Here is a 22,323-nt window from a genome sequence, read left to right as displayed (position 1 = left end):
GCTTCGGAAGTCCATGATGGGAAATTAGTAGATAGGTTTTTTTTAGTCATGTGTATGTGCACATGAGCATTAGATCCCAGGTCGCTGGGCATAGAGGCAGTCGTGAGCCACCTGATACAGTTACTAGGAACCTTGCTTTGGTCTTTGGGAAAAGCAGCAAGTGCTCTTAACCACTGAGCCATCTATCCAGCCTTCCTAAATCTATTTCTGGCAGGTTGAATGTAAGGTTGGAGAGGGGGAAAAAGGAAGCACATGGTTCACTTCTTGGTTAGCTTGAACATAGAACAGTTATATTGTCTATAATCAATGACAGGTTAAATTATGGCCCCAAAGACATTCTATGCCAGAAGACTGAAGGTCACCTTATGTAGCAAAAGGGGCAGTGTAGGTATGGCTGAGGACTTTTCAAGTCAGGAGATCCTGGAAGATCCAGGTGGACCCTGACTGCAGTCACAAGTATTCTTGGGAGAGGCAGAGGATTATTTGACCACAAATGAAATCAAGGATGTGAGGATTAAAGATCCTTCATTTCAAGGCTGACTATAGACCATGGCACAGATGGAAAGGAGATTAAATTTGAAATGCTGTCAGGTATTTAGATAGACAAGTCAAGTTAACAGGCCTGAAGTCAAAGGAAAGATGGAGGCTGGAGCTGTCTACTTGAGTGTCATCAGCCTGTGGCCTGATTGAATCTAGAACACTGGCTGAGATACCCCAGGATATACAGACAGACAAGATGGAAAGGATGGTAGTCCGAGACCCTCCTGCATTTAAAGATCAAAAAGCAGAGAGACAGCCAGCCAAGAAAAACATCTGAGGAGGAGCAGGCTAAGAGGCAGGAAGAAAACCTGGGCAGGTGGTACTCCAGCAGGCAGAGATAGTCTCAAGAGGTGCTTTCCATGTGTGATGGTTCCTATATGATTGGCCCAGGGAGTGACCCGATTAGGAGGTGTGGCCTTGTTGGAGTAGGTGTATCACTGTGGGTGTGGGCTTAAGACCTTCACCCTAGTTACCTGAAAGTCAGTCTTCAGATGAAGATGTAGAACTCTCAGCTCCTCCTGCACCATATCTACCTGGATGCTGCCATGTTTCTGTCTTGATGACAATGGACTGAACCTCTGAGCCTATAAGCCAACCCCAATTAAATATTGTCTTTTATAAAACTTGCATTGGTCATGGTGTCTGTTCACAGCAATAAAGCCTTAACTAAGACACCATGTTAGGACATCTTGAGAACTGGGCCCTGGATTTCATCTTACTGAATTGTAGACCACCTTAGTTATAACCGCTAGAATGACAACGATCAAGGCCACCCTGGGGAAAGTGACTCAAGTCAGAATGTCAAGGTAGCGTGTGTAGTGGGGGGGGGGGGGGATAGAGGCAACTGTATGGATAGGTCTCAATGCAAAACTGTGAGTATAGAAATAAAGAAGTGGGTACCAAAGGAATGTTTTCAAAGATGTGTTACCCCAGATTGTGATGCAAATGCTAATGCAACAACTGTTCCCACACTCCTCCACTGTATCATCAAAGCCAGTGGGCTCCAGTGCACATGGTAGAGACACCAGCTGAAGCCAAAAGAATATTCCTCCACTGGGTGCAACCAAGCCACACAGGGGTGTTAGTGAGATTACTTTTCTTGGATTCTTTTTTCACTGAAACAAAAGGAAGATTATCACCAGGTGAAAGATAAGATCGACCAACGGAAAGCTCAACAATAGTGATTTCCCACTGGATATCACTGGGATAGAAACCTAACCTGCCGCCAATCAGCAGTTGTCTCTGTCCTGCCCTGGGGAAACACGACCGTAAAGAACAATCAGTATCACCAAAGTTATGGGGGGGGGGGGTTTCCTGGTAGACGCAACAGGTTTTCAGTTTATCTTTTTGTAACTGATTCCTGTGATCAGAGAACACACGGAATAATTTTCATCTTTTGAAGTATATACTAAACCCTATTTTAAAACCGAACTCATGATCAACTTTGATAAATGTTTCATGTTCTGGCATTAGATGCGCTATTTAATATGTGTCAGTTATGTCAAGTTGATTCATTGTGCTGTTTAGATCTCCTTTCTTAGGTGATTTGTTTTGTCCATTTAGTCTATCAACTGCTGGGGTGTGTTTTTAAAATCCACTTTGCTGTGGAGTTATCTACCTCTCAAAGTTCTATCATTTTTACCTTAAAATTCTAGTCCCTAGAAGAAAGATTCTTTTTTCTTATAAAAGATCCCTTTTTATCTCTGGCAATGCTATGGACCTGTTTTTTAATAATGCTTAGCTTAAACAGTCCAGAATCCCCTGCCTAGAGAATGGTGCTACCAACAGTGGGTGGGACTTCCCACCTCAGTTAATGTAGTCAGGATAATCCAACATAGACAAGCCCAGCTGCCCATCTCCCTAATGATTCTAACTTATGTCAAATATGAAGTTCAACACTAGAGTTCACACTTCATTTCTTTAATAATCACTAACTCCTTTAACCTTCTTCCTTCCTTTTGTATTATTATAGCAATATACAAATTAATTTTATATCCAGGCAGTAACTGATATTTACCCATATATTTATCTTTCTAGGCCTCTTTAATACTGAGGTATATGGTAATTGTTTTGACAACATCTCACTCCATAAGCCAAGCTAGCCTTCACAATACTGCTGCCTCAGACCCCAAAGTGCTGGTATGAGGTCATTTTTTATTAGCTCTTTTAGTGGTGTTGGTAACAGATTTTGGTTTTGTTGGAAATGAAAATATTCACTATTCCTGAATAACTCTAGATGACAGTTGTTTTCCTTCAGCATTGTAAGATTCCATCTTTTTCTTGCTTTGTTGCTAGGCCAACTCTATCTTCCCTGCCTGCTCCTCTGTGTTCCTCTTTGTTTAGCATTTTAACTGCAGTGTAAATTTTCCAGAGCTCTTGAGTTTGTGTGCTGAACATTTATTAGATAGGAAAATTCTCAGCAATTATGTCTTTAACTTCTCTTCTTCTTGGTGCTCAGCTCTCTAACTCAGGACCACCCGTCTCTACCCCCAAGCCCATCTCTAAAATGTTTTGTCTTTCCACTGTAGCACACATGTCTCCTCCTGTTTCAGTTCTGTATGTCCTGCAATGTGCCTTTCAGCTTACTAATCCTGCCTTCTCCTGCATCTACTGTGGGCTTGCCTGATGATGAGGGTGGTAGTAGTGATCAGATTTTACCTTCAAATTCTCTAATTCCTAACTTCATATAAATTCTTAATTATCGTCTCGTGGCCCTTCCTGTTATGATTTTGAATAGTAAAAAGATTATCTGCCTCTTGAAATGACTAGTGTTTATTTTCATTCAAACATTCTACATATTTTTAAGTTGTAAAGTCTTTAAAATAGCTGTCAACCATCAGAAAGATTTGCCCTTTCCTCGGCTAGGCAGGAAACGTAGTAAGTTGATCATTTTAAAATCTCTGCTCTGTCCCTCCCCTAATCCTGAGGCTTTCACTCAGGCGCTTTCTCCTGACAGACTTCAGTGCCTCAGTACAGTGAGACTGTGGAAAATCCCATTCTGAATTTAATCAACTTTTTGGCTTAGCTCTTCAGCTCCCTCTTTCACAGCACTGAGTAGGAGCGTGAAATCTCACAAGAGGGGATTAAGTAGTAAGGCAAGACAATGGCTACTGTCTACATACCAAAGAAATTTTGCAGAAAGAGGGCAGATAAACGGGACATGTTCGAGAGGAGGATCACAGGAGAAGGATAGAAACTGACGTCCTCAGATGGTAGCTTCACCGTGGGATGCTGGAGCATGGCAGTGCCAGATGCCAAGGCCTTTGGTGATTTGGTATTAGTTCCTTGTCTTATTGCTATGATTAAATACCTGACCAGAAGCAGCTGAAAAGAGAAGGGTTTGACTGGAGGTTTGAGGGTCCCAGTCCACCTCAGCCCCAAGAGTCTCCATTGTGAAGGGGTTGGTCATACTGAGTCCACAGTCAGAAAGGAGAAAGATGACTGTTAGTGCTCAGAATGCTTACTCTCTGGTTTCTCTTTTCAGCCAATCTGTGGAAGGTAGCTCCGGAGCACAGCTCAGGATATGTCTCCTGGCTGATTCCAAAACCAATCCAGATGAAAGCAAACACTGACCACTACTGTAGTGAAAGCAGTAACCAGGAAGTGGGGGGACACGCCAGCCTCACTGGTAGCTACATCAATCTTGAAAAGTATTTAGAGCCTCTCCTTGGGACATCAGTGGGTGGGAGCTATCAATTAGAACAAGAAAGTAAAGGAAGACTTTAATGAGCGTGGGGAGGGAAGGAACATTCCAGCAGGAGTGAGCAAAATTATGAGTTCAGTTCTGCACTTTAAGGTGAGGTCCTCAATGGGTTATTAGAATTCACTTCCAGTGGAGGGTTATAGATGAGGCCAGTGGGGAAGCTCTGGAATGTGCCAACTCTTGTCAAGAAGAAGTGAAGAAGGATGTGGAGAAACAAGGAGGTCAAATGGAATATTTCTAAAAGAGAATGGTGACCACATAAGGTCCTATAATGTTAAGAGGAGGGTCATGAAGTGACTGATATTTGAGGTCATCTAGGTCTCCTTGGAAGATGAAAGGGTTGGGATAGGACTCCACAGAGTTGTTTAGTGAAGTTTGGCCCAATGTGGACAGAGATGGTCATTTTTTTTTAAATTTTCTACTTGACTAGAAAAAAAACTTCAGAAATTATGTTTATGAGGTGTTAAGTTATGGTGATCAAGGGAGTGGAGTAAAGCCATTGAACCCATGGAGAAAGTGGGGCTTTGGGCACATGTGATGGATAGTTTTATGTCATCTGAGAGGCTAGAACCTCTATTGAGAAAATGTCTCATAAAATGGCCCAAGGCAAGCATGGAGGGCATTTTCTTTTTTGGTGGGGCCACCCCTGGCCTGATGGTCCTGGGTTCTGTAAGAACACAGGCTGAGCAAGCCTAAGGGAGCAAGCCAGTAGGCAGCGCCCCTCCATGGCCTCCGTATCAGCTCCTGCCTTCAGGTTCCTACCCTACTTGAGTCCCTATCTTGACTTCCTCCCATGATGAACAGTGATTTGGGAGCATAAACTAAGTAAAGCCTTTCCCCCCCAAGATGCTTTAGTCAGGGTGTTTCATCACCTCGTAGAAACCCTCAGACAGGGCTCATCCATATGGATTTGAAGGCATTAAACTTGGTGGCCAAATGGATAGAAAGATAGAAGAGAACCCGTGTAAGCATCTTCACTGAGCATGGAGGTTATGAGGAGAGCTAGGGGTTCATAGGCCAGGAGCATGATTACCAAGAAACAGTTTTGTAACATAAACAACACTGAAGGCCTAGAGAGATGACGGCTCAGCAGTAAGAGTGCTTGCTGCTCCTGCATCGGAGCTGAGCTTGGTTCCTACCACCCATGTTAGGTGGCTCAACTACCTAAGGGTCCAGCTTCAGGTGAGTCCAGAAAAAAGCCCTTTTTTCTGACCTCCTCAGCACCTGCACTCACATACAACATACATAGAATTTTTAATTTAAACAAAAATCTACACTATAAAAAGGAGGAAACAGCATTCTTGTGGTAGGACCTTGGAGAAGTTGTAGAGTTGATGGGTAGCAGACTCTCAGATGCTTCAATTCAAAAAGTAAGTGTGCACCTGCTGATGCTGTAGCCTGAGTGTGCGTCTGCTGATGCTACGGTCGAAGCCCAAAGATTTCAACTGTTGGGTGTGTGACAAAGAGTAGAACAAAGGTAAGAGATGGATAGCAACAGGTGGTCTCAAAATCTACCCCAGAGTAGAAGTACCAACTTACCAGAAACCAAATAGATGCTGAGGGTCCAAGAGGCACCCAAGACTTCTAGGGAAAAGAAAAAGAGAGCCCTGGAGCAGGTTCTTGAATGGAATTCATAAAACCTCTATGTTTATTTTTCATCCAAGTTGGACCTAGGATACTTTAGGTAACATATTAGTAAGAAAATAAGAGCTTCAAAGAGACAACTCATTGTGTCTTTTTGTCCTCTGAAGAAAAGGCTATGAGAAGGTTTCTATACTGGCTTTCCAATCAGGATTGTTGGCAAGGGTTCAAGGCCAGCTTCCTAACTCTCCTTGTGAGATGACCACATACACAAAATTCCAGACCATCTTGGTGTGACCATCATAGCAGCTGTAACCTCAGCAATGACCAACTTGTCACTGTTTCTTTTCAAGTCCATAGGTGTGGACCCTATGCCAGCTAAGCTGTCCTATGACAAGTCACATGACCAAGTGTGGGTCCTGAGCTGGGGAGACGAGCACAAGTCCCAACCAAGCCTACAGGTAGGTTGAGCATGCTAAAGCTGATACTCAGCCTATACAGGATTCTATTGCTATAAAGTAATTGTCTAATGCTTCCCTGGGTGGCTGTCTATCCAAACTATTTCCACAAAAACTGAGAAGAAAGCAGGAAACAGTATTAGTTAAGATTTACCTGTGATCTAAGAATAAACTCTCACTTGAAAACTGTCTAGAGCAGATTGATCTATAAATAAACTCTCACTTGAAAACTGTCTAGAGCAGATTGATCTATAAACATGTCGTTGGATAAATAGTCTTGATTGTTAATTGAAGTAAGAGGATCCAGCCCACTATGAAAAGCACCATCCCCTATACAAGCAGTTTTAGGCTGTGTAAGAAACCTTAGTAAGCGCAAACCTATACCCAAGCCAGCAAGCAGTGGTGACCTCTGAGGTTCATGCTTGTGTTTTGGCTCTGACTTCCTCAAAGATGTACTGTGACTTAGAAATGTGAGCTGAATAAATCCTTTCTCCTCCCCTAAGTTGCTTTAAGTCAGAGTGTTTTATCACAGCAACAGAAGAAAACTAAAAACAGTTTCCAAGCAATACTCCCATTAGGCAATTCACAGGGTATCTACAGCAGGACTACAACTGAAAACAATCTAAAATGATCACATTCTAATTCCAGAACAACTTAGTTCCTCCCTAGCCCCACCATGCCTGACTCTCCTGAGTTGATCATTCTTGGGGACAAACAGGATGAGCCTCTGGAGTCCAGATGGTAAAAAGGAAAATAAGATTTTCTTCTTCTTGGAATGAACAACCCATCTAAAGAATAGTGTTGAAAGTCATGAATGTGGGCTCTTTCCCTTTGTTTTCTGTTGCTATAACAAACTACCTAAAGCTGTGTGATTAAAAAGATCTATTTTTCTCTCATGGTTTAATCTAAGAGCAAGTGGCTCTATCTGGTCATCCCATCTTCTAATGGGATATCATGGGCAGGGCTGCTGCATCCCCTCATGGTGGACACATATGACAAACGGGAAGCAGATGTTACGTGGTAGGGGTGCATGTGCCAACAAGTGATGAGAAAAGGGCATGAGGCTCTCCTTATAACAATCCATTCTTGTGAGAACTCACCCATCCTATAAGGAGTACATTGATCCCTTCAGGAGAATAGAGATTCGTGGATGGAACTCAAGAAGGACCCACCAGCTCTCAACACTCTAACACTGGAGTTATATAAGTCATATGCCAATATGAATTTGGTGGAAACACACTCTATTGAAACCATCATTCTGCCCAATGAACAGGAGCAGCAGCCCACATGCTTGACAACACAGAGAAAGCACTTGGACTTAGTGCTTACAGAGTACAGGGCCACAGACTTGTCTAGACCGAGGCCCCAATGTCCATGGCTCTGAAGATCCTACACAATACCCAGCCTCCAGAGAAGAGGCAGGGCTCTGCTAATCTGTGGGAATTCTCCCTATACCAGCTAGGGAAGCTTGACATTACTTGGCATAGGTTGTGTCTGGCCCTACATCTCTCTCCCTAGGTATCTACTAAGCCCTAAGGGGGAAAAAAGATCATAAGATTATCTCCTCGGTCCTCCTAAAAAGCAATGCACAGAACCATGTGGATACAAGGGAGAACTTAACTCATTCGTGCAAATGAATGATGTGGGCTGCTAGGGTTGAATGGTCTCTTAGAACCAACAGAAGTAAATGGAAACAGCTTGGCCTTCTCCTCCCAGCCATCGCTGGGCCTAAGGGGGAAACACCAGGCCCAGGTCCAGTAAACCTGACAATCAAACAAAAGAGCTTATCAAAGGAACTTGGTGCCAAATAAAGACCACGAAGAACAGAAAATGAGCTTAGAGAGCTGGGGCAGGGATTATATTACTCACTTTTCTCTGTAACCAAACACCCTTTGAATCTCAGTCTTGAGGGTAGACGATCATAGCCCAGAAAGCACCACAGCAGGGTAGCAGGGTACCTCCTAGGGGAGGCAGAGGGAAGGGGCAGCTGCCTGCTGACATCTCATGGGCATAGGATGCAGCCAGGGTACCAGAAACAAGGTCAAGCTGTGTGCTCCAAGGCCTTCCCTTCCTGCAGCAGCCACTTCCTCCAACAATGTGTCACACACACACACACACACACATACACACACACACCGCTACCCAGCATCATCAGACAGAGACCAAGTGTTCAAACCATTAAGGGGGAGGTGGGGGGACATTGCCCATCCAAAGCACAATACAGACAGATTTCCTGAGAATGCTTCTAAGAATGAAATTCAGAGAAGGGCTACCAGAAAATTGGTCTTATTTCAACTTCAAAGCATTTTCCACTGTGTATGATTTTCTGGGGTACTGGGGATGGAATTCAGGGCTTTATACATGCCAGGTAAATACTTTACTGACAGTCACATCCCCAGCATATCCTTACCTAAATAAAAAAAAATAAAATAAAATAAAATTTTTAAAAAAGACATAAGCTGGAGAGATGGCTCAGCAGTGAAGAGCACAGGCTGCTCTTCCAGAGGGCCTGGGTTCAGTTCCCAGCATCCACATGGTGCACATGAGCAAGACTGGCTTCCCAGTTTAAAAGCCACAGTGATTTAGAAAAGAAAAATGCATTTCTAAGAAGCAACTTGAAAGAAAAATAAAATCTTCTCAAAGGGATAACCTAGCTAGCAGTGTGGAATAGGAGCCCTTAACATTCCAAGAGAGAAAGGTCACATTTGGAACAGAAGCAAACATTAAATGTGCTATGTGTGGTACTATTCACCTGTAATCCCAGCACTCAGGAAGCTGAGGCAGAGGGATGCCCATTCCAGGACAACCAGGGTTAACATAGGCTATCTGAAAAAAAGAATCAAACAGATTTGGTATATAATTGCTAAGTTAAAGAACTGTAACCAAGTAGATTCAAAGAGATCTAGGGCTGGAGAGAGGACTCAGGAAATAAGGATGCTTGCCACACAAGCCTAAATACCCGGGGTTCAAATCCCTGGAAACTGGGTTAACATGGATTCAGAGAACTGACTCCACAAAGTTGTCCTCTGGCCCCCACACATGGAGAGCGCATGTGTGAACATGCAGTCCTTCTCAGAAAGAGGGCTCTGCAAACTCCCTCCCAAGGTGAAGAGAAGTAATGTATCTCTTGGCACTTTTTAGTAGAATTCTGGAACTCCAAGAAAGAGAACTCTGACACGGGAAGCCTTTGGGACTGGGAAAACAAATCCCCATGGAAGACAGACAAGTCAGGTTAACATTAGACATTAGACTCCTCGCCCGCACACTTACCTGAAGGCCACATGTCACATCTACATGGTTGGAAGAGAAAGAGCTGAGCTTCAACAGGCCTGTCCCATCAAAGACATCGCTTACCCAGAAAGACAGAGGGTGTGTGTGAGCTCCCAGAAGTTCAGCACTAAGAGGCCTGAGGGAACATCAAGGGAAGATGCTAGACAAGCATCGGATAAGCTGGACCAGAGATGTTATCACTTTATACAGAGAGAAAAGAGGCACAGCACTGGTTTAAGAGCAGGCTGAGGAAGAAACAAACACCTTGAAATATATGTGAACTAGATAAAGCTAGGAGAGTGAAAGAGAAATAATATAATAATAAATGTAAGTTTTTACAATCAAGAGTGGATAAAGCCAGGGTAGAATAAAAATACAAGTTTTAGTTTCTTAGGAAAAGAAGAGTGAAGAAAATGTTGGGGTATGAATATCCGATTTCTCCAAATATTGCCTTTGTATGTGCATTGGTGTGTTATCTACATGTATGTCTGTGTGAGGTTGTTGGACCCCCTAGAACTGCAGTTACAGACAGCTGTGAGCAGCCATGTGGGTGCTGGGAATTAAACCCAGGCCCTTTGGAAGAGCAGCCTGTGCTCTTAACTACTGAGTCATCTCCCCAGCCCCTGCTTTTGGGGGCGGGGGCGGGCGGGGAGATGTGCTGGGGACAAGACAGTTAGTAATATGCTTACCTGGCATGCATAAAGCCCTGGTTTCCATCCCCATCACCACAGAAAATCATACATGATGGCATATGACTGTAATCTCAGAACTTGGGAAGTAGAGGCAGGAAGATCAGAAGTCCAAGGTCATCTTTGGCCCCACCGTGAATTTGAGGCTAGCCTGGACTACATGAAAGAGACCTGGTCATTCATTCCTGTATACATACATACAAATATACATACATATGTAGAATGATTCTATATAATTTAAAGGAAAACTATTAGAAATCATTTATTTTTAAGAAATATCAATTCAAGCCTAGTGACACTGGTCTGTAATCATAGCTACTCTGGAAGTAAAGGAGAGAGGCTCATGCACTCAAGGCCTGCCTAGACAGTAAAGTGAGTTCAAGTAAGTTGCCTAGGCAACTTAGCCCTCACCTCAAAAAAGAACAGGGAGTGGGGCAGAGAGATAGCTCAATCTCTAAAGTGCTTGTCTTACAAACATTGGGACCAGACCTCCTAAACCCATAAAGGGAAGAGAAATGAATGTGGGGTCATCAAGATGACCAAGTGAGAAAAGACACTTGTGCCACCAGCCCAACTAAGTCCTATCTCTAGAACTCATGGTGGAAGGATAGAAACTAACCCCCCAAAGGTTGACCTCTGACCCTCCCATTCACACACACACACACACACACACCTTTTTAAAGCTATGTATGGAATCTCTGGAGAGACTAAAACAGGAGGATTCCTGGAACTCTGTAGCCAACCAACCCAGTCTACACGGCAAATTCCAGGCCCATTTGAGATACAGTCTCAGAAACAACTAACTAAAAGGTGACTTCAGAGCTAGGGGAGGACTTAGCAGTCAGAGCACCGGCTGCTCCTGCCGAAGACCCAGATCGGTGCCCACCACGCACATGGCAGCTCACAACAATCCTTCAGTCCAGTTCCAGTGGATCTGACCTTCTCTTTTGACCTCTGCAGGCACCAGGGGTGCACATGATGCACATTTATACAGGCAAGCAAACACTCACAGTACATAAAATAAATATCTAAAATATGTTTTAATTTTTAAAGGATGGGTGGAATAACACCCAAGGTTGTCCTCTGGCCTGCATAAGCACACGCATGCATTTATGAGTTAAAGAGACTAGAATCTGGACTCCGTGCTGGAACGCTTTCCTACCTGTGGGTCCTAAATTCAGTATCCATTACCAAAAAGGGGGGAGAAAGGACATGAAAGAAATACAGTGGAAGAAATAAAAGGAGAGACCTCGAGGGTTGAAACAGTGGTAACAGTTGATCAAAGGGATGCTCGTGAGAGGGATGTGAGTGCCGGGTGAGGTGCCTTCCAGTGTAAAAGCTGTGGACAGCAGGAAAGACTTTCATGATGATGAATAGCTGTGTGCCCGACAATGTAACTAAATGCATAAAGCAGTGATTAAATATAATATAGCTTGATCAAAGATGGGCCTAAATCGTACATACCAGGGAAAAGAAAATAACGCATGAGAAAAATCCATCAACACAGACAAGGAGCTGAACTTAATAGGTAGGAAACATTTCAGCTAGTAGATTTTTTTTTACATGCATATAGATACAAAAAAATTCTATCATTAATCTAAAGAAAATGTCAAAGGTTTTGTAAAATTAGATGCTCTAGGCTGTAATATCTGATAATCAGAAGGTAAGCTAAGTCCTGGAGAAAGGGATTAGCCTTTAAGAGTCCTCACCATTGTTACAGGGAACCTGATTTGGTTCCCAGTATCTACATCAGGGGGGCTCACAACCACCCACAATCTGAACTCTAAGAGATCTGATACACCACAACCCCTACACACACACTTTTTAAAGTAACCTAATAGTAAAATGTTCCTAGAAACAGTTGAAAAGCCATATAAGGCCACACACACTTATGAGCCAGCAACTCTAGATGCTGAGACAGAAAGATTGGGAGTTCAAGGCCAGCCTCAAATATATAGTGAGACCCCTGTACCCCATATCCAAAACACAGACAATGAAAGAGACTTCAAGTATGGGGGAAAGTGTGCTGTTAATATTTGTAAAGCATTCGAAGCATCCTACCATTCCTTCTAGATATTTGTTATTCGGGATTGCTTACATTTTGCCCTGGCTATGTGGAGATGAACCCACACATAAAGGTCACCCCCATACTCTCCTCGGCAACCAGTGTTGACCATTAGGCATCGCCAATTCTGCCATGTCCTTTCCCCAGGCCCAGCATTCTGTCACCTCTAGCCTGTCCCTCCAAATGCTACTTCTCAGCTGGCATTGTTCACGCATCTAAGAGAGATGCTTGGCAATCTTGTCCTCTCCTTCCAGGTAACACCTCGTACTACAGTGTCATCGCTCTATCTTTCCTGAGCTGAGCCCACAAGAACCAGAAGTCTTCAGAATTATCTTTGTAGCATCTGTGGGCTCGGCTATGTGCTAGGACATGAGACCGGGACAAGAAGAACCTCAGGGAGCCAAAAAAAAAAAAAAAAAAAAAAAAAAAACCTGTCGACCTGCCACATAGGGTCAATGGCTCATGTTGCTATGTCTGATGAAGCAACCTCTGAATACAGGGTGTCAGGGTGGCGAAGCGCAAGTGACACTGACCGGTGACAGCCTGTAATTTTCCATCTCTATTATAAGCTGAAATGACAGGCCTGGCATCAAGCAGTGATTGCACACTGCCTTGGAATTCACAGCCTCGTTTCCCAGAATCTCTCTTAGATCCCATTTCTAATCCCTGTACTTTCTTAATGTCCAGTTCCGTGAGCTTGTTCTCCCATGGGCTTGTCAGGAAAGCATCACCCTGCCATTTGTTAAATAGAAAAATCACAGGAAACTACACTCCATACAGCCCCCAAACCACTCGGAGAGCAGAAATCACAGCAGGTATCCCTCTGCTGCAGCATCTCGCCTGTTGACATCCCCCACCCCCAAGGCCAGCATGGAGGACTCCAGCCTCAGACTTGCCTGCACTGGCCAGCCAGCTGCTGTTTGTTTGTCATGAAAGTGAAAGCCAGAAGGCGGTCCCTTTCCTAAAAGGCAAAAGGACTCAGTGTTACAAGCTGTGCTCTCAGCAGGCCCCATCAGAGACTGCCCTCGTCCATGGGGCTGCAGAAACCTGCTACCACCGTGGCCGCAATATAAATGTAAAAAATGTTTCTTCTTCCTAGTTGAGAGTTGAGGGGCTGCTTCCTGTCCCTAGTGCCCTTGAGCTAAAATTGCCTGTGAGCTGACTGAGCCCCACTGCTCTGTAGAGCTGCCTCGTTCTGGGCAGTGGCCTAGAGTCTATATGAGCTTATACATAAGGCAGGGCCTAGGTTATCCCTTAGCCACGTGGCTTCACACAAGGCACCCAGTGTGCCTTGACTTGACTCATCTTGTCTTAGCTCTCTCGAGAGCTAAAGTTGCCCGGAGTCAACATAACAGGGCATGGACCTGTTTGCTTTCTGCCAAGCCTGCACAGCAGAAAGCATTACCTATCAGGAAACGGAGGTGGCCATGATCCAATTTGTGTAAAGAATGGGGCCAACATCTTCTCATTAGGAAGCAAGTCCCTTTTGCATAGCTGGAGTCACACTCTAAGATGTCATCATGGCATGAGTGACAGCTCTGCCCGGAAGATGCCTGCTTTCTCTCACCAATTCTGGAGTCTCCACATTTGAGAGCAACGTAGGACAGAAATTCCCAGAAACCCATGCTATGGTACCTAGCATTAAAGAAAATAAATTCCAGATTAGGAAGATGGCTCAGGGTGCTTGACATACAAAAGCATGAGGACCTGAGTTCAACCCCCAGAGCCCACATTTAATTAAAATAAAAACAAAAAAACAAAAGCCAGGCATGGTGATGCACACTTGTAATCCCAGTGCCGGAAAGGTAGAGACTGACAGGTCCTGAACACTTACGGCCAGCCAGCTTAGCCTTCTTGATGAGTTACAGGTCAGTGAGAGACCTTGTATCAAACACACAAAGTATAGGGAACATGAGAAATGATACCCAAGGTTGACCTCTGGCCTCCACTAACATATGCACAGCTGTGCACACTCACGTGCTTGCCCCACACAAACACACAAAAAAACAATAATTATGTTAAATTCTAAGCACATCGGACCTTTGTCCAGAACTCTCTCTCCCTCTTTCTCTGAGATTGAGCAGAGATGAACGCACTCGAGGTTCATTGTTGAGAAGGAGCTGTCTCTGAACATACTAGGGAGGGTAACTTCCTCGGAAAGCCCAGAACCATTCCCTAGGTCCCCACCCCATCCTCCTGGAGGTTGATCAGAAACCCACTGCCAGGTCTGATGGAAGAGGGCTGGATAGTCTGGGTCTTCTCATCCAGGAAGGACAGATGTCTGATCTCCACATAAGCAGCTCCTGTCCCTTCCCTGAGACTAGGGTTCACCCACCACCCAGCAACCTATCTGTGGGGTCTACAGCTGAGCATGTACATGTCCAGATCTCCAGCCCCTTACTGAAAAGCCTCCACAAGAACTTCTCTCTGTATTACAGGTGATCACAGAAGCCAGCACTGGCCAAGGCCAGCATCTCATCCGAACACCGTTTGCAGGAGTAGACAACTTCTTTATACCTCCAACAAATCTCATCATCAACCATATCAGGTAACTGGTCCACCATGCCTCTGCAGGCCATGCTCAGCTCCATTCTGCCGGGGCAGTCATGCCCAGGTGGGCACCAAATCCCCTCTTGCCCTCCCACTACTACTACTTCCTATTCTGCCTCTGAATAGAAAACCACTCTGCAGACCCAGAGTCTTTAGAGACTGGCCACTACGCCCCTTCCTTCCTCATTTCATAGAGCACCCACAGGCTCTGCAAACCTCCCCTGTTGTGTCACCAAGACCCCAGAGATCTCACTATGTATGCCTCTGTGAACTGACATCAGGTGCTGTCTCCAAGAAGAAATGGTTCATTTTGCGTGCTGGTGCCAGGGCCCCAAAGAGAACAATAGGCTCCTAAGAACCTCTTCTCTGCAAAGCCTCAGAGCTGGAATGAGCCCCGCCAGGACGCTGAAGTGGGGCAGGCTCAGGCTCTGGATGCTCCTGAGTGCCTCTTAAGTTCGAGTTCCTTTTGAGAGCACCGTTTTCTCCCTCTGCTTCTTGAAGGATGCATTAAAGTCAATGCCCGGAGCATTTTGCCTGCTCTGGAGATGCCAGTTTTATCAGGAGGAAATTACAGACACAGAGATATCTCCTAATCTTCAGGTGCATCTGGCACTTTAGACCACTATAAGCAAGGCTCTTGGGATCAGGATCTCTGGGGAGGTCCCACCTGGAGTCAGACCTTTCCATGTTTGCAGACAGTCTCCAACAGAATATCAAAAAGCTAGATGTGGCCAAGTCCCATCTGCTTGCACTCCCTTTCAGATCTAGTCTTCCCAGCTGCCCAGGGAACAGACAGAGATCTCTCAGAAGTCCCAGACACTCAGAGAGACACGCTGTCCTAGGCTCTGTAGTCCAAGGACATCAGAGCACTAAGAGGCCATGTGTCTTCATAGACAAAAGTTGCCTGTTACCCACATCATAGATGGGGAGACCACACTGTGCATTCCTTCCCCCGCCCCAGCCCCTGACATCAAGGCTACAAATAGAAATTCTGTCCTTTTTGGCTGCATCTATGTCCTCAAATTCAGACTTACCAGATAGCCCAAAAGCAAACTAATTTACAAGATTGTGTTCTTATGACAGTAGGGCAAGAGAGGTCTGTCTTTTTTTCCATACCCATCCTGTAAACCCAGATCCCCTCTCCAGCTAACACAAGCTAGGGAAGCCATCCAAAGCGCACCCCTCCCAGATGCATTAAGGGCCTTTCCCCCTCCCAATTTCTAAAGATGAATGGCTTTTGCAAACACACAAATTCACAAACATTTGACTTCACCGGTATGTGGCTGACTTATGTAGCTGACTTCTGGAAGCATCCCCTGCAGAATGAGGGATCTTATTAATAGACCATTAGATGACTGAAGGGTTGGGATGTCATCATTTAAACAAATGACAGCTGCCTCCCCCCTCACAGTGGCCTCCTGCTCTCTCACCTCCATCATTTTCCTCCCAGGTTTGGCTTCATCTTCAACAAGACTGACCCTGCTGTCCACAAAGTCGACCTGGAGACTCTGGTGGCGCTCAAGACAATCAGCCTACGGCACTACGGCTGCATGCCTCAGGCCATGGCACACACCCACCTTGGAGGCTACTTCTTCGTGCAGTGTCAACCGGACACCCCTACCTCCACTGGCCCGCAACTGCTCATTGACAGTGTCACAGACTCAGTGCTAGGCCCCAACAGTGATATCACGGGCACCCCCTATGTGTCCCCTGATGGACGATTCATTGTCAGTGTCTCCAACAAGGGCCCCTGGCTGCACGTGCAGGAGGTCACAGTGCGGGGGGAAGTCCAGACTCTATATGACCTAAAAATAAACCCGGGCATCTCCGACGTGACATTCCAGCATTCCTTCACGGAAGGTAATCAGTACAACGCCTACGCCACTCTCGACCAGGAGCCAGACCTGCTGTTCCTGGAACTGTCCACTGGGAAGATGGGCAGGCTGAAGAACTTAAAGGAGCCACCCAGAGGGCCAGCCCCACCCTGGGGTGGACCCCGAAGAGTCCTGAGAGACAGCGGGCTCTTTGGACAGTACCTCCTCACACCGGCTCAAGAGTCACTCTTCCTGGTCAATGGGAGACAAAATGCCCTGAGGTGCGAGGTGTCCGGCATAAAGGGTGCGGCCACAGTGGTATGGGTTGGGGAGGTATGAAAGGCTCTGGTAAGGAACCACACTCGTCCTGACACCGCAGCACCCAACCAGGTGCGCTGTACATTTTCACAGACAAAAAAAAACAAAACAAAACAAAAAACAAAACAAAAAAACAAAACAAAAAAAACAAGCCAAACCCTGTACTTCGCTTTGTGGTTCAACACTGATCACCTTGCAAGTTCCCTAGTATGAGGTATGCATTGCAACCAAGATTGGGGGGTTTTCATCCAGAAGTATGATTTGATACCTTGAGCTATGATGAGAACACATGCTGCTGCTGCTGCTGCTGCTGCTGCTGCTGCTGCTGCTGCTGCTGTGTGCAGTAAAGTCATCTCTGTGCCCGGCTGCACACCACGCTGCCTGGGGACACCACAGAACCGAGGGATCCGGCTGCCCAGGCCGACACGCTTGTCAGCTGCCTTCACATAATCATTATCTTAACCTGCCAGCCCCAGCCAGTCTGTGCCCTGAAGGAGTGGCCTGAGCAGCAGACTGTCCCTCTCAGCGAGCTAATGCACCCTGCTGGGGACCTCACTTGCGCCATTACAGATGCTATTTGCTTGTTTTCCCAGCTGAATGCTATATCCATGGAGGAGAGCCTCCGAGACTTACTACACCTTGCGGGATGGGGAAATCGCTCTCTTTATTTTGATTTTTTTTTATTAAAACTAATTTTTTTAATAAGCTCAAATGCTAGGAGGCAGATAGATGCTCTCCAAGGTCCTGATATATTCTTCCCTGCCTTAGGCTAAGTCTCTGAGGGGAAAGAGTTCCAATCTTACATCCCATGTGCAGAAAACAAAAACGATATCCAAGAAATAGTGGCTCTCCACACCATTGTGTTGTTGGCCACATACAGCCCATAATGCCATGCTAAAAATCTATGCTGGGACCCCAAGAGACCAAGCTGAGCCTATGTACCTGCTTTTCACCATAGAAAGGCATTAAGGAAGCCTAACGTACCAGCAGAGATCTGGTCCCAGGGCAGACCAGGCTTCCCTGGCAAGGGATAGGCAGCCTCTGGGCTCAGTGCCAAAATCTAGAAGCCACGAGTGCCATCCAGCCAGAGTCTAAGGCTGTGTTTCTGCACAAGCAGTTGGCACTGGTGCCTCAGCCACTGTCACTACACTGCAAGAGAGCCCTTTTCCCTAACTGTTCTCATTCTCGCACTCTCCAAAATGCAGAGCCTACAAAGAACTGTGTCAGTCCCTCCTCTTCCTGCCTGCAGTAGGCTCTCAAGCCATCAGGAAGAGGCACAACCCAGCCAGCTCTACGGGGACCACCTGTGTCTGAGCCTCTCAGCAAGAAGGAAAACCCCTGCCCAGGTCTCTCTGAACCCTCCAGTCCTCTGCCATGTCGGTGGTAAAAATGTACCTGCTTTCTAGCTTGGATAATCACTCTGCAAACCCTACTGCATTAAGACAGTGGGTCTACTCCCACCCTTCAGCTACCTTAGCCACTTCATCTAACAACAATGGCCGTGACTTTGAAAATATAGACTGTACTTCATTCCTGCTTCCTGCGTGAGTACTCAACCTCCAAATTGCCTGTTCCAGGTTCCTGCCACTAGTCCAGCCTGCCCCACATCTCCTGTCTCTCAGTCCACCATACAACTGACCAGTAGTTGTCTGTATATGTGCTATTGTGTTTCAGATTTGAGTAAAGACAAGACACATAGAGGTTGAAGATGCTGACCTCAGAGGCCGAATGGTCATCTTCACACCTGGGGTGGATGTTGACATATCTTATCTGCCTCAGTATCTTGTTATGATCCCCAGAGTCCTATGTTTTCACTAAAACCTTCCAATGGTCATAATTTTCTCCTTTTGAAAGAACAGTGCCTGCCTCAGACAGAAGAATCCCTGAGCCTCAAAGAGGCAGAGCGTCATCCCCCACCACAACCCACCAAGGCCAGAGCATCATCCCCCACCACAAGCCACCAAGGCCAGAACATCATCTCCCCATCCCAACCCCACAAGGCCAGAGTACCTACCATCTTTGGATGCAGGATTCCAGAATCAAAGGGCAATCTGTTCCAAGAACCTGTATGAAAGCAGGGGTGCTACTTGGCCACTGTTGCTCCCACTCTGTCTCTCTGCATATACCTAGAAGGCACCCGCACATTTTTCTATTCTTCCGATAGAATTACCAGAGACAGCCACCATATGTCCAGTGACCTGCATACAGGACTTAGTTAAAGCGAGAAATCACAAGGCTGAAGTCTAGTCCGATGTCAGTAGCTCAGCCCAGGATGCAGTCACAAAAGCAGAGTGGCTTCCCATAGAGGAAGGCAGAAGACTGCAGAGAAACCTTGCCTGGCTTTCCCCTCTCCTCACTGTGGGGCCAGAAGAGACTCATGAGTGGAGTTTAAAACCCAGTGGTGGAAGATGGTGACATGTGGGTCCCCTGCCACAACCCCATCCCAACGGCTTGTTCTGAGGAACATAAAGAACTACAGCTAATAGTTTACCTAGGGAGGACTGGTTTAACCAACAAAATCACCAGGAAAGCTGTTTCTATAGACCCCATCCGTAATTCTTAACAGTCAACTGATGACATGAACACCCCGCCATTCCTTCCAGAAAACAAATACAAACTCTCTGCACCTGTAGCTACTGGTTCTCTTTCTGCCCCAAAGCCCTCAGTCTTAACATCGTACCCAGCCACCTATAAGTGCATGGAAGAGAGACTTCGTGCTTCTGACTGGCTGAGTCTGTGACCCTCCTGTCAAAGCAGACCAGAGGGTGGGCAACCCCCATTATGCCGAGGGGATCTCTTCAGCCCCCAAACCACACAAATATCCTACTGCCTTCCTGGATCCCGCCCAGGAGGCTGGAAAAGGCCTGAAGTCATGGCTGGGATCAAATCCTAACGCCAAGATGCAGGTTCTTTGATGTAGAGAGAGAGCATCGCCAGAGAAGTTCAGTCCCTCCGCTGCGTACCCACCACGCACTGAGCTATCTCCCCCTCCACCTGCTCCTCTGTTCAGGAAAGGGCTCCCAAATGAAGGGACATGCCCCAGGAAGGCAGCTTCAACCCCCCAACAAAGCCAAGAGCAGCTGCCACGCGGCATGGGAACTTCTGAATCTTCGTTGGCTTCGTTCAGCCAAGCAGCCAGGAGTTGGCTTGGTACAGCTGCATCTTCTCGTTTGTCTGTTGACCAATAACCTGTGAACTAAGGGAGATCTCAGAACTGAGATGTGGAAGATTCGCTCCGGATATATTTTTGTACCACAGGCTAAAGCGAAGTTGCTTCGTTTCTTTTTCATGTGATTCATCTAATGTTGAACCATCTCTGACCCTCCCTTCCAGAAGCAAGCCTCCTGGACAACTCTCACCACTCTCCCTCCCCCCCTGCACACCCACCAATCTACCTCACATCTTCCTCCCAGGCACCCAGCACCCCCAGATGCCACCCCAGGAGGCCAAAGGTGATGGAAGACGGCTGTAGCACGGACTCAGAAGTCCTCCACCAGCCGCACCCCACTCCATGTGTGATCAGAATCCATCGGGCCAGCACCTTGTTGTCCAGAATCACAGCCCAGACCCTAACTCTCATTTCTACAGAGTTAGAAGCTGAAGACTAGGGAAACCACCTTCAGGGTGGCCAGAAAGACGGACCTTTGTCCAGCAGTGACAGAGCTGGTGACATTTCACTCCAACCCCGTCTCATGCTAGGCAGCCCACGCCCTCTGACCTCCATCTGCTCCCGCTTCACTCACTTTTTTTCTGGTTCCCTCCCTGGATCCCAAGCCCCCTACTCATGAGATCCCCTAGGATGGCCCTCATCCTTCAAGGAGCAACAACCCTCTAACGCACCAGCTTCAGGCATCCTTGGCCCATAATGCACCTTGCTTTGAGGGTTCAAATGAGAAGTTAACTCACAGACCAGATGCTACCATTTGCAATCAGGCTGCCACAGAGGCAAACTGGTTTTCTTCAAGAATATCACTAACTGCCTTCATTGGGTTTTTTTTCTCCACAACCACAGGGATGCTCAGTGGGATACTTAAAAGATCCAATGGAAGCAAGGCCCCCAGGGTGTGACCACATGATGCCACACGGCTAGTGGGAGGCAGCATACGTGCTGCTCATACATACTCCAGCTTGAGAACCTGTGTGTCTTGGCTGAGCCTGAGGGCTTGGGCATCAGCTCCCCACCAGATGCCTAAAGATTATAAGCGAGCATCATCTTAGGCCTCCACATTCTCCTTTTAGCTCTAATTGGGTATCTAATTACACTTTGAGGAAGTGTAATTCAACCAAACACAATGGGAGAAATTATGGGATATCTAGGGAGAGAAGAAATGGACTTCCGGAATTCATAGTGAGGCTTTTTAGCAGGCACCAGTGCATTTAGGATGTTCTTGCTTTTATACAAAGTCACACTCGTGCACCTTTCTTTCCTAGCTCAATCTAACGACCAGTGACAGTCCATGTCCCATGACTCACCACCATTCAAGGAGCATCTACCTGCTACTGTCCCAGCATCACGTGGCCTCTGCTCATGATGCCTTACTGCTCTAGGGTTCCAATGACAAGTCACTCATGGCCTAGGGAACATGGCCCTACCCTAAACAACTCTAGAGAACCCGGCCTACAACCCACAAAGCCTTGTGTATCGACTGACCCTCTACACCAAGCCTTGGTGACATGTTGCTCTCCAAAGTTCACCTTCTAAGAAAGGGAAACCAGCCTTGACTGGTGGAGAGACCCAGGGCTCTCTAAACTCTAAATCCCTATCCACTGTCTAGCATGCCATCTCTAGGGATGGGAGAGAAACAAACCTATAGGAGGCCAGCCCCAGCCCACTGTGCACCATGATGGTAGCACCCCACGATGTAGCGCCCCATACTCACACTCTCCCTGCCTGCCTCCTCTACCTTCCCTCCATGGCTCCCCACATTCCCCAGTGATGCTGCCCTGCTTCCTGAAGGCTGTGTAAAAAAAAAAATGACCCAAAGTGAAACTGGGCATGAAGTTTTGCTGGAGTGGTCGCACACTGTTTCACGCTATTGTGCTGCCAAATGACCGCCAAGTTGTGGATCCACACACACCACCAAGAGAGTCATCCTCTTCCCCACCTCAGAAAAAAAAAAAAACTTTGGATCTCTTACATTGAGGCAGGTTACATTCTTTTGAGCAGTTGTGTAGACTCCAAAATATATTTTCTGTAATCGGTATTTCTCAAAAGGCCACCTGTAATTATTAATACACATGTGAATTTTTCCTTATTTATAAGATATATATAAATTATTTTTAATACATCAGCTTTAGTAGAAATTTGTACCAACCCAGTAACCGTACGTGGCAT

General features: G+C 46.2%; 1 protein-coding gene across 2 annotated transcripts in view; it reads left to right on the top strand.

Annotated features, from left to right (window-relative positions):
• Positions 1-17,078, top strand: part of Fstl4 (follistatin like 4) — a 411,964-nt gene extending 394,886 nt beyond the window's left edge. For both annotated transcript variants that reach the window (XM_052197362.1, XM_052197361.1), the window contains 3 exons: positions 6,178-6,285; positions 14,745-14,854; positions 16,307-17,078. In XM_052197362.1, the coding sequence (XP_052053322.1) occupies positions 6,178-6,285; positions 14,745-14,854; positions 16,307-17,009 (921 nt within the window). In that variant the 3' untranslated portion in view covers positions 17,010-17,078. The remainder of the gene's footprint in view (positions 1-6,177; positions 6,286-14,744; positions 14,855-16,306) is intronic.
• The last annotated feature ends 5,245 nt before the right edge of the window (positions 17,079-22,323 follow it).

This window comes from Apodemus sylvaticus, chromosome 10 (genome assembly GCF_947179515.1).
Source record: "Apodemus sylvaticus chromosome 10, mApoSyl1.1, whole genome shotgun sequence".
NCBI lineage: Eukaryota > Metazoa > Chordata > Mammalia > Rodentia > Muridae > Apodemus > Apodemus sylvaticus.
This window is presented reverse-complemented; position numbering and strand designations above follow the sequence as displayed.